Consider the following 18,867-nt stretch of genomic DNA (forward strand, 5'->3'; position numbering starts at 1 on the left):
GGCGGTGGGAATTGGGGAGGGAATGATAGGTTAGGTGGCTGAGGAAGAGAAACAGCAAAGCTAGTTTTGATTGCTATGTAGCGCTTCCATTTCATGCATTATATAGGGCCCCGAATTTGACTGTGTCCATGGATGAAAAATCAAAAAAAAGAAAACAAGTATGCACGTTTATAGTGCGAGTAGATATAACGTAGGAACAGGTTATTTGAACATGAGATTATCTTTTCGGGAAAAAGAAACAAAATGAACATCTTTAAGACACCTCACCTTAAACGGGGACCATTATTATAATAATTAAAGAAAAAGCCTGCAAACACGTGCCCAACCCCCAGGCTTTTGTCCTTGCCGGACAATTTGAAAGAATTTTAATTAAAACTTAAGCAAAACATGAGTCATCTCTGTTCTCTCTCAGTACCTACCACGTGCCACGTCAATAAATAATTGATATGTATTTGTTGAGTTGGATTAAAAAAAAAAAAATTTTATTTTGCACTCCTTCCTCCTCAACCCACTTTTTTTTTTCCCTCCAGAACTCATCTCGTAATTATGTTCACGTATATTTGAGAAATTGAAAATAAAACAGAAATTACAATCACCGAGAAAAATATAATTCTAGCAATTGGAAGAAAAAGGAAAGTCTACAATGTGTTTGCATTGGTAGTATAATCAATCGGTTAGCTTAGGAGACATAGAATCCTCATATCTCATAACCCATCGGTATCATCTCATAAACTGTCATGACAACAAATCTATTGGGAGAAGAATGGAGTTAGACTTTAAAGCGTAAACACACTATTTTAAAGAAATTATTTGCTCATAACGTTATTAATGGCAACGGAATACAATAAAGTCTCAAACAATAATTCCAGATAAAAATTCTACTATTTTTTCATGAATTGTTAAAGAAAAAAAAATTGAAATAATGACGGAATATCTTTTGAAAGAAACGAGAAACGAAAGTTAAAAATATCGAAACATAAAAGTTGAATATATAAAAGAGAAACTTATTTCTGAATAGACACGGCCTTTGAAAGATTGTATTCCTCTGAAATAAGCGGTAATAAGTAACAATCAAGTCATCACAGACGTCCATAGGTCATAAATTCTATGTCGCCCTCTGGCTCATGACCTACATATCCAATACCATGAATTTCTTAGGACGGTGCAACTGCAAAGTTCCGCAAATAAATATTATGTACGGAGATCCACTTCTAGATTGGTTTCTCAATAGATCTCAATTGTTAATACTTTAATTATAAACATTGCTTTACAATGGCCTGAATGAATGAGAAATAGAGTGAAAAAGTTGACGATACCAAGGATCTCATCTCGTAGATCACAAATGTTATGCACGTGGTCTTCTGTTGGTTGGGTCCGCCTTGGCGGGCTTAGCGAGTACGCTAAAAAAACAAACAAAAGAAAAATAATAGAAAAAGAAGAAGAAGGAAGCTCAAAGAGTTAAAAAGTGAAAAGAAAGAGAGCGGGGGCCGCTTCTGGCGTATGCCCATGTGCCCGAAGAGAGAGGGAGAGAGCGTCTCACCGAAGTGAGAGATGTTCCTGCCCTCGCCGAAAGCTCACCAAAAACAGGGGACAAGAAAACCAAATGGAGCTGAAACTTTGCGGTTCCGATTTGAAGGTTAAACATCGATAGAATTGACTTAAATTTGAGTATGTTGTTCATAAGATCGAGGGTTACGAGTTGATTGATTTCGTTCGTTGAAAATCTTCTCCAAATTCTCCAATTCTGATTAGGATTTTTTTACTCCAAATTTATTGATTCACCTTTGTGGTGAGAAAATGTGATTATATTATTGATGTTGAGCTTCTACTGTGTGACTAGAGAATGCCACTTTGTATCATACTATTTTTAGTGATTAGTTGGGCGGTCCGTGATTTTTTCTGCATTGGGTTTTCATGTTAAATCCTTGATGGTGTTGTTGGCTTTATTTCCTTATCAATTTGGTGTTATATTTGCTTATTCTAAGGTTATATATGGCTGATTGTTGATGTGGCTAAGTTAATTTTGGTCGGTTTAGTTTAAGGAGAGAAATTCATCCTAGATTGGGTTTAATTCATGGTAAATTATTGCCTGGTTCTGCCCCAACACCTTCTTTGCTACTTATTCTAGCGTGTTGTCCCGTTTTGTCGCGCCATCATTGCGCAATGTCTTATCACTTACAATATGCATTCAGGAGGACTCCAACTATGGTGCTCTTCTATGTTATAGATAATGGTATTACGTAAACTCACCCTATGTCGTAGTCGGAGAATAAATGGAAAGCTCGCTCGTAAACAACAAAACTCTCAGTAACAGGAGAGCTGCACAGGTTTCCAATCTGGCACTGTTGACAAAATTGTAAGAACTCTTCCAGACTTCTCATGAAACCTTTTCATGCTTTCTCCCTAAGGTTATGGTTGGTAGACAGGATAAAAGTCGAGATATGATGAAATTTACCATATCCCATGAATAGTTCCTGCAGAAAACATGATTAAGTCAGATACAAGAAGATATAACCGGAATAAAAATATCTCATGAGAAGATAGGATATAGGTGAATATGATTTCTTATATCCATGGTATAAAAGTTATTTTTCTAAAATAACACACCTCTTAAATTAAAAAGTTAAAGTAATAATTAAATATAAATAATATTTTGATTCTAATACGACATTCTTGGACCCATTTTTCAGATAAGCATAAGTCTGACATTATAAAAAGAAGTTTCAAAATAACAAAAAAATAATAATGGACGATTTCTTTTTTATTTATTTATATTTTGATTTATATATTTAAATTTCTTTCTATTGCGTGTATATATATATTTGTAGTATCAATATCTATCACATAAGGATTTTTAGGTACATTAGTATATTTATTATGCAATGATTTTTTTTTATTAAGGAATGATGGAAGGAATAAAGAAGAAATAAAAAAGAAAGGAAAATAAATAAAAAATAAGTAAATAAAAATGAAGTAGAAGAACCCTAATTTTAAATGAACAAATTCAAACTTGAAAGGGATATTCTGAATTCACATTGCCTCCTTCTTTGTATCTCTAGTTCATGATGAAGCCTCATGAGTCTATAGTTCTTTATTCATGTCAAAGCTTCATGTAAACAACAAGAGAGTCGAAACTTATTCTCCTCCGTAACTCTTCAGCTCTTGTCAAAAGTCTACAAAAGCAACCAAAGAGTCAAAACTCCCTTTTGCCCCATAATTCATGTTAAATTTTCACGAATGTGGCGAGAGAGTCAAAACGCTATATTTTCCACAATCGCAAAACTAAAAATTCATGGGTTTTCTTTTTTACTAGATTTGGCATTCGTTGTTGATCTACCTTATTGATTTTATAGGTCGTTTACATTTCTTGTCATATTAAGAATTGATTGATGGATGTTATCTATATTTCTGTATTTGCGATGTTTTTTTTTTTTTTTTTTTTTACCGGTGAATCATGAAATATTCTTATCATTTCCATTTGTGCATTTTCAAGTTCATTTATATCGATATGCTGTACATACCAAATAATAAGCATAACATGATATGAAAATATTTGGTTTTATCAATACGATTCACCAAACAGTGAATATAATATAACAAAATCCTTAAATTTCATATTACATTCTATTCAATTCTATCATGAATAGAAATACTGATGACTATACGCAGTCCAATAGTTTTATTATGTTTTTATTGTTATTGAACTACACAAGGACAACTCCCGAGCTTAACCTAGCGATACCGTCAATTGTCAGTAGTGGTACACAAAGAAATCATACAGAAGAACGAGAACTCCAGTCTTCGGGTCTGCTGAGTAAGTGCTGGTATGGACATAACCCCGGGCCAACCGGAATAGACCAGTTCCACCCACGATGGGCATTTCCCTCACCTTCAAAAACAACTCGTTCCTTCCCACAACGGTCAAACTGCTCCCGTTGTACTTCCCCTCCGTGAACACGAAGTTAATGGACATTAGCACGGCCACCTCGCTTTGGGATGCAAATGTCACCATGCCCTGTAGCCTACCCAAGTTCTTCGAGCTCATCTCGGGGCCCACAGTCAATTCATCGTCGACAACCCCAACTAGACCGAATGACGTGGCGGACTGGTTGGTGGTCGATGCCTGCGCTACGTTTACGACAGTGGCGTTGGTCCCGGTGTTTTTGTCCTGTGCGTAGACGTGGAAGCGAGTGAGCTTCTCTCGCTTGGAGGTTAGGAGTTCAGACTTCGCGGTGAGTACGGTGGAGGAAATAAGGCATGAGAAGAGAAGGAGCTTGTTTAGGGTTAAGGCCATGGCGTGGGAATTGGAAAGGGGAATGAAAGGCTAGACGCAGTGACTGAGGAAGAGAAATAACAAAGCTAGTTTTGGTTGCACGAGTTTGCAATGTAGCGGTTTCATTTCATGCATTTTATAGTGGTGCAAGTGAGAATCGTTCCAAGGATGAAGAGTTAAGATGAAGAAAACGCGCACATTTTATAGTCCGAGAAAATATAATATAGGAATAGGTTGTGAACCCGAGATTTCCTTATTGAAAGAATAAATAAAATGGATATCTTTAGGATGACATCAACTTAAATTATTATGGGAATTCAAAAAAACAGCCTGCAAAATTGTGACCAAACCCCCACGCTATTGTGCTGGCAAGACAATTTGAGAGTACACTAAATTAAACCTTAAACAAACCAGAACTCATCTCTATCAGAGGCCTCTAATGAAGATCAACTCCCTCAGATCTGCGGCCATCGACTGTTATGGTAGTCTTGAGATGGCTGTTGAAGGAGGAGGCGATGCACAGTGATGGTAGACGGACCGTGGCGATAGGACATCATCAACAAATATTGAAGCGGGGAGGGGGAAATGTTGATTATGGCTCGAAGTTAAACTAAACTGATCGGAGATTTGGCTCATAAACGAAGTGCAAGGAAACCAGACCAAATTTTGGAAAAGTCCGAATTGATTCTTGCTTACAGGATTGTTGTTATTGTAAAAAAAAGAAAAAGAAAAAGGAAATTAATTTCTCACTAGACGTTGTTTCTTTACTGAAATTGAAGTTTACGGTGATGTCAGATAAAGGCTCACTGTATTTTGCATATACATACATATATTATTGTTGAGTTTGGTTTGGTGTGGATAGTGAGCATGCCTAATATGTATATAACTGGTGAGAGGCATAGAGAATATGGAGTCATTGTCATTCATGAGATTCAAGAGTATGAGAGGACTTTATTTTCTCGTGGGTTCGAGTTTAATTTAGGATTATAAGTGACTGTAAATAAGTAATTGTAATATCAGTTTTACGATTATCGTAGGCCCATCTTGTCATTCTCCCCAATAGATTAGGCATATAATTGAATCACACGAGTCCGTTGTATTTAGATTTTACTCATGTGCTTATTTGTTACTCAAACTGTATTGTTTGTTCACAGTTCCACGTTCGTGTTACAAATTGGCACCATAGCCTAGGATTATCGTTAATTGATTGTTCTCTTACAAAATTCGAGGTGTGAAGATGCATGTGCGCGCGAGGCATTTAGAAGTTGCGGCTCTTCTGCCTAATATTGCTCCTCCTTTCGCGAAAAGTAACAAAAGAAGTAAAGTCACATGGTCCATGTCAGTGGGAAAAAATGAAAGCGATCGTCCAGAATCTCATATTGCGATACAAAATCGACGACTTTTATGGCCTTAGTCATTCTACATAAGTTGTGTCAAGTTATATGATTGTAGTGCAGATTACGACATTATTGTTGTCGTGTTCCTAGGCATATGCTAGGCATATGCTCTCTATAGGTTAATCTTTCCCTTTTGATTCTCTCTCTCCTGATTGTTACTCCCCTCCAAATGTATCTTTTCAAGAGGTAGTTCTTGCCTTAGATCCATATCAAAGGGTCGAGTGCGCTTAAGCCATTGAATTTCTTAAAACTCACACATGGAATGAATATAAAATCCATATGCAGATCAACGTGAGGTCCACGCAGTGCCCCCGAACATCATGGATCGAGTCTAGGCAAGTGCTTTTGTTCTCTTATGGTAGAAAATTGTCTTTCTCTCTCTACATCCTTTCTATAGTCCCTCTACCAATCCCTAATTGGTAGGTCTCTCTCCCTCCCTCCCTCCCTCCCTCCCTATTTCTTAACTATAGAAAAGCTTTCTTTGACTTGACTTCTAATTTTTCGCACATTCATTTAAGGTTAACAAACCAGTATGGAATAATGTTAGTGATCCAACCACCGTAGACATATAGTTTACGAAATTGTTTTGTAATAAAATGACGTCATGATTTCTTCTACATTGAAAGTATTAGTCGTTTTGAGTAGACCCTCCATTGCATTTTTATCAAATGGTAATTGATGAAGTCCAAAAATACAACCTCAAACCCCATCTCTCTCTCTCTCTCTCTCTTCCTTTTCTCTTCCTCTACCGAAATAGAGTAGCCCACTAATCCAATCTCTAATGCCTATTTTGCCACCCATTACGAGCATAGTCAACTGTGGTCATGCAAGATTGCTAGTATCTATATTAGCGATTTCCAGTTAAAATTGATCAGATTGACTATATTGATAAATTATCAAAATGTTTATGAATCTATTGTTACAATTGAAAGGTTTAAGACTAAATTGGCATAAGTGTAATTAGTTTTAGGCCTTTTTGGTACTTTTCACCTTTCCAACTATATTGATCATGCTTGATTGATCATAGCCAACATTGTTAATTTCCCTTAATGGCCATATTTGGCCATATATATGCGCACGCGCCCCTTTACAAGTAAATGTTATGGTCAAGATGATATTGTTTCTCAGTGTATATAAACTCTGTACAAAGTTAGTCATGCATGCCAGTGAACAATATGATGATAAATATTTTGTTTCGATCTTTACTAATCAAATCATCACATCTGTCCGTTGGCCCATTTGCTCACGAACCTACGTACATGATATGATGAATTTCTTGGGACAGTGCAGGGGCAAAATTTCACAAGTGTTAATTTTGTACGAAGATCAGATTCTCGATACCTCTGTTGGTTTCTCAACAAATCTCAATTTTTAATACTTCAGTTATAAATATCACTTTACGATCCATTGGATGAATGAGAAATGGAACGGAAAAACTGATAGTACGAAGGATCTCATCTATAAATATATATTATGTGTATTTATATATTTCGTATCTATATTTATTACATATATTAGGTATATTAGTATAGTTTATTATTTAATAAAATTTTATTAAGGAATGATGGAAGGGAATAAAGAATAAATAAAAGAGAGGAAAAATAATTTTAAAAAAAGCAAATTAAGATGATGTAGAAGAACCCCAAATTTAAATGAACAAATTCAAATTTGAAATGGATCTTACTCATTCATTTTGCCTCTTTCTTCTTGTTGGAGAAATCTTTCCAGAATATTTTGAAGTGACAAAACATTTCTATCGGTCTAAGTCTGGATATCGATAGTTAAAGTCTCAAGACTTTATAGTCTCAAGACTTTGTAATCTCAAGACTCAAGACTCAAGACTCAAAATTATTCTCACCGACGAGTCTTTCTAATCCAAAAGAGCGAAGGATATCCGAAGCCGAAGTATATGGTTGGGGATTCGATCCAATCCTCTGGAAAAGATTCCTTGGTTGGATAATCACTTCGGATTTTTTGATTCTTATCTAAGAACAATAGAAGATCCGATGGTCGACGAAACATTCTTGGAATGTTCTATTCTTGAAACCAAAATCCTGATTGTATGGGCGAACAGATTGATGGGCTATCATCGATTCCTTAAATAGCTCGGATGATCTTCTTAATTGATTCCGTCCAACGGGTAGATTGGAGGAATTCCTTTGGTAAGTGCCAACGGCTATGATGGCATAAAGGAGTATAAAAGGAAGACGTTCTAGTTGTTTTAAGTGTGTGATTGATAGAAAAATTCCAGAGTCTGAAAAACCTTGATTGTTAGTCGATACAGTTCGAGCGAAATTGTACACACAGAGAGTGTTTATACTTGGTGATACCTTGAGCGAGTGTAGTAGATCATCTACATCGAGAAATCAAGGAAGATCAACACTGTAACATCTCTTTGTTTATAGTGGAATCCAGCCAATCGGCTGTCAGTGCAGAAGAGTGGACGTAGGCTTGAATCAAGCCGAACCACTATAAACCTCGTGTTTAATTCTCTCTTTCCTTTACTCAGTCTTACGATTGATTTTTTATCTGTTTAAGTATTGTGCAATCTCCAAGAAAACTTTATAAACCTATTCACCCCCCTCTAGGTACTCGTACTAGCATTATCACTTCTATGTATCTCTGGTTCATTGTGAAGCGTTGTGGTTCCGTAGTTCTTTGTTCATGTCAAAACTCCATGGAAACGACGAGAGAGTCGGGACTCCTCCTTCGTAAACCTCTAATCACGTCAAAAGTCTATGAAAGCAACAAAAGAGTCGAAACTCCTTTTTTCCGTAACTCTATGATTTATGTTGAAATTTCATGAATGTGGCAAGAGAGTCAAAGCACTGTATATTTCGGAATCACGAAAGGGAACAATCATGTTAACTCTCTTTGACTAGATTTGGCGTTCGTTGATTGATCTAACTCGTCAATGTTGTTATAGTTCGTTTACATTTCTTATCATTGTTGAACCTGTTTAAACATAGGCCACAAAAAAATTATGAATTGATTAATTGAGGTTGTCTTCATTTGTGCATTGGTGATTTCTTTACCAATAAATTATGAGAAATTTTTACGATCTCCGTTTGTGTATTTTTCAAGTTCATTTATATCGATATGCCCGTTCATACTAAATAATGGATATGATAACATATGGAAATATCTGGTTTTATCACTATGACTCATCAAACAATTGATAGAATAACAAAATTCTTAAATTTCATATTTCATCATATCCAGTTCTATTTTGATTAGAAATTCATATAACCAAAAGTAGCCTAAGAGTTCAGTTATGCTTTTATTGTTATTGAACCAAACAAAGACAACTCGCAAGCTTAACCTAGTGAGACCGTCAATAGTGGTACACATAGAAATCATATACAACAACGAGGAGTCCATTCTTCAGGTCTGATAAGTAAGTGCTGGTCTGACCATAGCCTCGGGCCAGCCTAAAAAGGCCAGTTCCGCCTACAATAGGCATTTCCCTCACCTTCAACGACAAGACGTTCCTCCCCACAACGGTCAAACAGCTCCCGTTGTGCTTCCCCTTCGTGAACACAAAAGTCTGGGATGTCGACAAGGCCACCTCGCTTTGGGATGCGAACGCCTCCATACCTCGTACCCCGCCCACGTTCTTCGAGCTCATCTCGGGGCCGCAGTCAACGCGTTGTCGAAAATGTCTACACCGAATGACGTGGCGGATTGGTTGGTTGTCGACGCTTGGGCTACAATTGCGACGGTGGCATTGCTCCCGGCAGTTTTTACCTGCACATAGACGTGGAAGCGAGCGAGCTTCTGCCGCTTGGAGATTAGGAGTTCGGATTTCGCATTGAGTACGGTGGAGGAAACAAGGAATGAGAAGACAATGAGCTTGGTTGGGGGCGGGGATTGGGAAGGGAGTGATAGGCTAGACGTAGTGATTAAGGAATGGATATAGAGAAAGCTAGCTCGGGTTGCACAATTTCTGAAATAGCAATTTCATTTCACGCAATTTATAGTGCCCCAAGTGGGATTCTTCCCAAGGCTGAATTGTCAATATGGACAAAACAAGTACTAGTGCGAGAAGAAATGATATAGGAATAGGCTGTGAATGCAAGATTTTCTTATTGGAAATAGAAGCAAAACAGATATCTTTAAGATGATCTCAACTTAAAAGTTGACAATTATTATAAGAATTCCAAAAAAAAAAGAGCCTGCAAACGTGGGACCGAACCCCGACGCTATTGTGCTAGCAAGATAATTTGAAAGTACAATGATTAAACCTTAAACAAACCAGAACTCATCTCTATCAGAGGCCTCCAATGAAGATTAACCGCCTCAGACATGCGGCCATCGATCGCTGTGGTGGCGACTGGATGGCATGACAAAATATTGAAGGCGGAGGGAGAAATGTCCATTATGGCCTATAATTGAAGTGCAAGGAATCAGACCCATTTTCTATATTGGGATAAGTCCGAATCGAATCTTGCCAAGAGGATTGTAGGTAATTTTCAAAAAAAAAAGGGAAATTAATTTCCCAGAATATTCCGTTCTCTTATTGAAATTGAAGTCCATGTTGACGTCGGATAAAGGCTCATTGTATTTTGTGTGTGTGCATAAATGTATATATGTATTGTCGTTGAGTTTGGTTTGGTGTGCACGGGGATCATACCTAATAGAGTCATAGTCATTCATGTGAGTTGAGAGTATGGAAAAAAGATTTTTCTTTATTTGTGGATTCGAGTTTAATTTAGGATTGAGAAACACTTATGAGTGAGGGTGAATAAGTGATTGTAATATTACTTTTTGCGATTATAGTAGGTCCATCTTGTCAATCTTCCCCTATAAATTAAACACATAGTCGAATCATGTAAGTTCCTTATGTTCAGATTTTACATATGCACTTATTTTTTACTCAAACAGTTTTGTTTGTTCGCGGTTCCACGCTTGAGTTGCAAATTGGTATCGGAGCTTAGAAATATTATTGGTTGCTTGTTCTTCTACGAAATTCAAGGCGATGACACCGATCTTTAAGGATCGAGTTTCGGCAAGTGCTTTTGCTTTCTTATGGTAAAAAATTGCTTCTCTCTCTACAAACTTTCTATAGCCTCCCCACCAATTCTTAATTGGTGGGTCTCTCCATTTCTTAACTATAGGAAAGCTTTCTTTGACTTGACTTCTAATTTTTGGCACGTTCAGTGAAGGTTAACAAACCAGGATAGAATAATGTTGGTAATCCAACGACCGTAGAATTATAGTGTAGGAAATTGTTTCGTAATAGAATGATTTGATGAATTCTTGTCCCATTTGAAGTATCAGTAGTTTTGGGAGGCTCTCCATAGGATTTGCTGACGCCTATTCTGCCGCCCACTGCGACCATCGCTATTAGTCGCCAAAACACTTACAACGAATGAGGAACTGCCCAAACCATCCGAAATTGGATCAGACCAGATTGGAACAACGATTCTATGGAAGTTGGTCTGGTTCCCAGTTCCAACTTAGTAAAACCAGTGAGTATAGGTCACCCACCCACCCACCGACTTGGACCCAATTGGACCAATATATCTATGTATATATTTAAAAATAAATTATATCATAATTACTTACTTATTTGTAGTATTTCGACCAAATATATATGTACACATATGTATATATGTAGTTGTTACATTATGAGTGATCTTTTAAACAAATGGATGGTATTGAGCAATCTCTATAAATTAGTCGCATCAGTAAATCAATTTTGCAAATCAATCTTTGTACAATTCGCATTTTTTGTGCATAAAAGTGGGTTTTCAGAATTAATGATGTACAATGTTCATTAATTTATTGTTTTCTATTCTATTATTAATTTTGTGTTTGGTCCTTAAACCCATACCAGGGCTCAAACTTAAGTGTTGAACATAAAAAGAAAAGTTATGTAATAACACCTGTATAGTGATAATGGAATAATGTTCTTTTTTTTTGGCCAAATATTAACTAGTGTTGAGCCCTTGCCAGATTTGGTAAGGACGACCTTCACCTTGGCCACAAGTGTCAAGCCCTCATCAAATCCGACAACCCTTGCCTGTGGCTGGTAAAGGCCGCAACACCTCACCAATGTCGTCACATTCCAAACCCTCATTAGATCTGCCGAGGGCGACTCTCGCTCTAGCTGTGAGGGTTGAGCCTTTGCCGAATTTGACGAAAGCCATGCTCCTTAGCCATAGGCGAGGGCCACAACACCCTTACCAATCCTCACCCGTGGCCGGCCAAGAGAAAGAATAGGAAAAAAAAAGAGGGAAAAAAAGATAGAAATGGTAAAGAAGAGAGAGAAACGAAGGAGAGAGAGAGAGAGAGAGAGAGAGAGAGAGGAGGGTTGCAGATTTTCTGAAAGATGGGCCCGCGAGTGACACGTGTGGCTCAGGGAATGGACTTGTGTAGAGCTGCTCTACCTAATATTTTCTCGAAAGTCAAAGGTTTAAGGTGAGTCCCACGCTTTTCTCTCGTTTTTGCCCGTTACTCAATTAAAAAGTTTGTTTCTTAGCTCCAAATTGCAAAAGCCACAAATAATCGCAAGCCATGACACAAGAAGATAAACAAGTTTGAAATTTGAATCAATAAAACGGACATTCAAAAGTCGAAACTCTACCAAACAATCGGATTTCAATAATTGATCAAAAATGGAGTCCCTCATATTAACGAAACCAGTATGACTTACTCTACATAGACTAAAAATCAATCATGAAGACGAGAAGCGAAGATTGAACTGATCCGGGGGGGAAAAAGAAAAAAAAGAAAAAACCAAAAAGACCTCCAGACTCGCAATCCTAGAGAGGAAAAGATGAAGAAGAACCATCGGACCGAGATGGAATTTTCATGTTCTTTGGTTTTTATCATTTCTTTTTTCCCTTGAAGCAGAAGTTTTTCTATTTCTATCTTCTTCAGCCTATAGAGAAACGAGAAAGAACAGAAAAATTATGTTTGAAGGTGAGATAACCCATGAAGGGTGCATTCGGTTCGATTTTCAAAAATGCTTTTGGGAAAGTAGAAAGAATTTTGGATTAAAAGGGTTCTTCAAAATGCTAGTAGTATTTAGTAAAGTGTATTTTAAAAATATATTTTAAATTTTTTTATGTAAATGCTATTCGGTAAAAATTACATTTTGTAAAGGATTTTTTTGCTATTTTTTTGTTTTTTGCTAAAAACCTTAAACTATTTGTCGATGACACATAGCTGCTGTTGGCAAGTCAACTCAGCCATTAGCCAGTCTCGCTTGCTACTCGTTGGTGGATGAGGTAAAAATTACATTTTGTAAAGGCTTTTAAAGAGTTTTGGAGATACAATTACATCTCTCCATAGCAATTAAGAAATTTTGCTAAATGACATTTGCATATCTTGAAAGGGCTATAAAGGACTTTGTAAATATTGAACCAAATGCATTCTAACTGGAGAACGAAGAGCTCGGCTTGCTACTCGGAGTACTTAGTCGCTCAAACTATGTGCCAGACATGGACAAACACCTGCGACATGGCACTATTCAAGTACCTAGTTCTTTCAAGTCTAACATATGAAGAAAAGTTTAGTTGCGACATTAGTTGACACGAGAAAGCAAATAAAGGAAGTCCCGGACCTGCGACGCCGAATTGCCATATTATTCATTACCGAGAGACTGCCACGTTATTTTTATCACTGAGAGCTCTTTGCAACTTGAACCTAAAACGTCAATAATGTAAGACATGCAGGTTGTACGCCGCCACAGCGGTCTTATTGGTTTGGCTGATGAAAACCGTGCTCGTGCGAACATAGCCCCAAGCGAACCGGAAAGCTCCGGTCCTGCCCACGATCGGCATCTCCCTGACCTTGAGACCCAAGTCGTTCCTCCCCAATTTGGTCAGTACGCTCCTGTTGAGCTTGCCATCGGTGAACACGAAGTTCATGGCTTTGGTCAGAGCAGTCTTGATCTGCGAGGTGATGGCGGCAAGGGCTTGTGCTCGACTGATGACTTTCGACCCTGCTTCAGGTCTGAGGGCATTGTCCAACAGTGAGACGGTGCCGAAGACTAGGTTGGTCGCGTTCCCGTGGGCTGCATACAAGATCGTGGCATTGCTCTCGTCGAACACCTCGTGCAGAGAGAGGCGGAGGTGGGTTAGCGTCTCACTCCCAAGGCTGAGCAGTTCATCATAATTGCCCGAAAACTGGATTGGTCTTTAGGTTACTTCCTTGAGATATTTATCATACACTGATTCACATTTGGAGTAAGCTATCAATCAACCATCGACCCTCATACCATTTGTTGGGGACGTGCAGTAGAGACCTAATACCTTTGGCTTGGGAAGATAATCAAAATTGAGCTCAAGTCCAAACCCGTCAATATATCCAATTAGACTTATTTTTACTCAAAAACATAAGTTAATAAATTATGTACCAATTAATATATATTAACTGCTTAATATCATATCAATTATCTAACGTGAGATTTCTCAAACACAACAATCGCGTCTATCCTAACATATGCAGCTGTGGTGGAGGACAGGCCTAAGGCCGAGAAAATGATGATCAGCTTTGTTTGGAATGATGCGGCAATAATTGAGCAACGGGAAGGAACAAAATCATATGTGGTACAAGCGTTTGGCGATGGAAGATGAAGCAATGGAACTAGCTAAATAGCGAGGTGTTCGTTTTGGCATTATTTATCTACATGCAAGTGTCCCAAAAACCATTAAATGAAGACCGAATTGATAAAAATAAATACAAGATTTATGTGCGCCCGATGCATCTACAAGTAGTGGCATTTCCATCCAAATGTTGCTCCTTCATTTGCGAAAAATAACAAAGAAGTAAAGTCGCATGCTCTGTCCGATGGGAAAAAAGTAAGGTAGATTGTCCAGACTCTCTAGATATTGCAAAATAAATTATAAAATCAACGACTTCTATATGTTTACGCAGGGGCGGTGTCGGAGATGTGCTCTTCAGCTTTTACCTACTAGGAAAATGTCCTGATCTCGTTCCCGCATGCGTAAGGAAGAATTCTCACTGACGATGTTTTCGTAAAAGCAGTAGATTTTGCTGAATTGCAGCGTCGACCCAACGATGCGACAGTCGTTCTGTGTATATTATGTCATGTTCCCATCCAAGACATACGCTCTCTATTTGTTGTTTTATTTTTGTTTCGATTCACTTTCTTCTCATTGTTTCTCACTTTGCAAATATATCTTCTCGAGGGGAAATCATTATATCAAAACTATATCCATGAATGGCGCGTAATCAAGCCATTGAATTTCAAGGAACGCGTGCATGGATCAGAAGTGGGATCCATATGCAATCCAATAAGGATGAACAGTTTCGGATTTCGTTAAAATTTCATATATAAAATAACAAAAAGCAAAGATAAAAAACACTTTGCAATTCATCAATGGTATAAGAATTCGATATGGTACCTCATCCTCTTCACATGAATCACGAGATATGGGTTAGCTACCTCTCCATCGCCTGATGATTGCTCGGCTTCACTTTTGTTTTCACTCCAAGACGTCGCAATAACTTAGAGAGATATGATAGGATTTGGGAACAATATCTTCCCCAGTAGCTTTTCCAGAGATGAGTGGCAGTCATTTTCGTGCACAATAAGGAAGTGAATACTTTTATATTTATTTCTTTAAATACAATTAGGAATTAAAGTAAACAAATAGTGGGAGACGCGAATGGGCGATCTCTCCCCTGACAAATGTATACAAATTAACTTGGAAGATCTATTCTAAAATTAACTCTCATATCATTTGGTTGCGTCGCAGGGGTTTGGTGTGGCTGCTACTTTGTTTCCTAGGCACCGCTGGCATGATCGTGGGCTGAAAAACGACAGTGTGTGAAGGCTAAAAAACAACAGTGTGTGAAACCCTAGCCACAAATCTTTTCGAGAAAACGGGAAGACCTCTTCAATCGGTTTCAACTTTTGACTTCTATGTTTCCTTTCTCCTTTCTCTTTTTTTTTTTTTTTTACCTGACTTCTATCTTTTCATATTAGAAGCTAAAATTTAGAGACAAAATCAGAGGAGGATCCACCATGTCAATTTTCTTGAATATGAAAATTAAATACCAAAAGATAAACAATTACGGACCTTGTATTCAATCGGGGTACAGAGTTAGCCTGTGGTTGAGTACGGTATTGTAAGGCATGCTAACTTTGCAGTGGGCCTTTCATGTATTCTCACTCATCTAAGGCGTGAGAAGCTACTATACCTGTCTACTCGGTAATAACCGAGACTTTTGACTTGATGTGGTGTCTACCTTCATCATCATGAGGCTCCCAAATTTCCAGTTTATCTTTGTTTTATTGACAATGAGGGAATATGAGGGTGACATTGCAAGGTCCCCCACCCCAAGATAGATCTCTCATCTATTTCTTCCCCTTGAGCTTTTTCAAGATTTGTTCAAATCTAATCGGTTTCAACTTTTGACTTCTATGTTTCCTTTCTCCTTTCTCCTCTTTTTACTTGACCTCTTATCTTTTCTTATTAGAAGCTAAAATTTAGAGACAAAATCAGAGGACAACCCACCATGTCAATTTTCTTGAATATGAAAAATTAAATACCAAAAGATAAACAATTACAAGTAGAAAATTATTATCACTTACTAAAAAGAAATTGTTAATGTCATTATAAAAATCTATTAACTTAAAAGATGAAAAAAACACTTATAACGTTGGCTTTGAAATTAATAACAAAATCATTGAAGATATTGTTCATCTTGCTTTCATCACAACCATTATTTTCCTTAGTGAAGTTCAATACAAGCTCCATCCATCTAAATGAGATTAAAAGAAAAATCAAGTATTGTATGTCTAATATATATATACACACACACACAAAATTTGATGACAATGAATACCTCTTACTTTCTTGCAATATAAAAGCAGAGATTAAGGAACTTTTCTCCACAGTTTGACTTAATCGATCATAAAATCCTACAATAATTGAAAGTTCAAAATGTACAAGATATTTACAAAACCTTTATTTGAGAAAAATATCCAACTAATCTTTTGCTTTGGTCAGAGAATTATATCTACTATTTTAAAAGTTGCAATTTAATTCTTTATATTTATGTTATCAGTTTGATTAAAATCGATCTCTTCATAAGGCTTTTTCTTATAATTAAAATATATCTTCTCAAATGGCACGGTTATGGAAGCATTTTCCTTACTTTTTGCATTAATCTATGCTAAATTTAGGACGGTCTAGTAAAATCAATTTACCTCGAATGCATTTCTCATAAATTGAACAGATATTCGGTAGACTGCGGAACCAAACTTAACACGACGAACTGATCGTGCACTTTCTAGTTTTGAACAGGACACACACAACATCTCAACTGAAACTGTAGTTATTCACCTTCATGGACAGAAATAGAACTTCCCTTATTATCGCGGAGATCGTTCTTGTGCGTTCATCATCAGTGATGTAATGCGTAAGCATCGTACTTCACAATCGCATTCCTCGTCGTCTTGTTGAAAGCGTAAGTCCTCAGCTGAATATATCCGCGAGCGAACCGGAAAACGCCAGTCCCGCCGACGATCGTCAGCTCCCTCGGATTTTTCAGAAGCGGGTTCTGCCCCAACACGCTCAACGTGCTCCCGCTGTACGCGCCTACTGTGAAAACCAAGTTCATCGTCATGGTGAGGCTCCACTCGCTTTGTGATGACGACGCGTATATTGCCTGAGCTCTCCCGACAAGCGCCGAGTTCAGGTCTGGGCTCACGGTCAACGGGTCGTCAAAAACCGCGACGGTGCCAAAAAGCGTAGCCGACCCATTCGTTGTCGCCGCTTGGGCGACGGGCACGGTAGTAGGGTGTCGCCCGGTTAATGTGTCGTGGAGATAGAAGCGAAGATGGGTCATCTTCTTGGGTTTGAGCCGGAACTGATCTCGAGCAGATAGTTCTCGAGCGAACATGGTCTCCGATTTGATCACAGTGAGAAAGGCGAGGGAAAAGGAGACGGCCAAGATGGTGAAGCTTGTGTTGCAAGGGGCCATTGGAGAGAGAGAGAGAGAGAGAGAGAGAGAGAGAGAGAGAGAGGTTTGATGTGTGTCAGAGAGGCTAATGACGTTTATATATTGTTCAGGGAAGCTTAATAAACCAAAAGAGAAAGATGTTAGTTGTACAGTAGCTGTAGATTGATAGTTTCAGGAAGTTGTTTTTTAATAAAAATGATAGTGCCAAATTCTTGTAGGGTACTTCAACATGACACGTTCACGAGAAATAATGCTATATGTGCTATAGATTATTCTTGCATTTTTTATGCACGTATGCTTTTATAGAACTAACATTATTTTAGTGCATAGTCTAGTCCACATCCATAAAATCAATGCTAACATGAATGATCGTTATATGTATTAGCTGCCTAAATTATCTCAGAGATAATAAAAGAAGCTTTCCAAAAGCTAACGCATGTCTTACTTACAAAGTTAGTGAAATTATAGTTACCAATTGGACATCACCTGCTAGCGACTAAATTTGGCCTCGCTAGAGTCTTGCCGGCACCTGTATATTCGCTGACAATATCACGTGAAGTAGGGACATTTGCAACATTATGATATATTATCGAGGGCAGAGTTGGAAGAAAAACAAATGTATTTGCACTTAGGAAATACTCAAAATTCAAAATACGTCCGAACCTACCTTGGTTATTAGAGGCCTTTGAGAATCGCATCTTTCCAAAGTTCTCTAAAAAATTTGCCAAATGATATTGAGAGTCAACACAAGATGATGTGTGCGGACCATTTGAAGGGGGGGGTAGGGGAGGGTGGTTTGATGTGTGTTAGAGAGAAAATTGTTAGTTGTACAAATAACTGTAGAGTGATGGTTTTAAAAAGTAGTTTTGTAATAAAATGGTAGTGCTGAATTCTTGTAGGGTACTTCAACATGACAGATTCAGGAGAGATAATGCTATATGTGCTATAGATTATTCTAGCATTTTATGCATGTATGCTTTTATAGAACTAGCATTATTTTAATGCAAAGTGGAGTCCACATCCATAAAACCAATGCTAACATGGATGATTGTTATATATACTAGCTGTATAAACAACCACTGAGATAATAAAAGATGCTTTCCATGTGTTTTACTCACAAAATTAGTGAAATTATAGTTATCAATCGGATATCAAGCGACGGTCACTTGAGATTGGGTGACCTCAGGCGAGGCTATTGATGCCAAATTTGGCCCGTTGGCAACTAGATCTGCCTTCACGAGAGTCTCATTGATG

At 37.7% G+C, this 18,867-nt stretch overlaps 1 protein-coding gene across 1 annotated transcript; it reads right to left on the minus strand.

The window, feature by feature from the left end:
- Nucleotides 1-3,653: 3,653 nt before the first annotated feature.
- On the minus strand, nucleotides 3,654-4,364 carry LOC104446180 (dirigent protein 22). The gene has a single exon (XM_010060077.3). The coding sequence runs from the start codon at nucleotides 4,292-4,294 to the stop codon at nucleotides 3,752-3,754; it is 543 nt and encodes a 180-aa protein (XP_010058379.1). The 5' UTR covers nucleotides 4,295-4,364; the 3' UTR covers nucleotides 3,654-3,751.
- Between the last annotated feature and the right edge of the window lie 14,503 nt (nucleotides 4,365-18,867).

This window comes from Eucalyptus grandis, chromosome 1 (genome assembly GCF_016545825.1).
Source record: "Eucalyptus grandis isolate ANBG69807.140 chromosome 1, ASM1654582v1, whole genome shotgun sequence".
Taxonomy (NCBI): domain Eukaryota; kingdom Viridiplantae; phylum Streptophyta; class Magnoliopsida; order Myrtales; family Myrtaceae; genus Eucalyptus; species Eucalyptus grandis.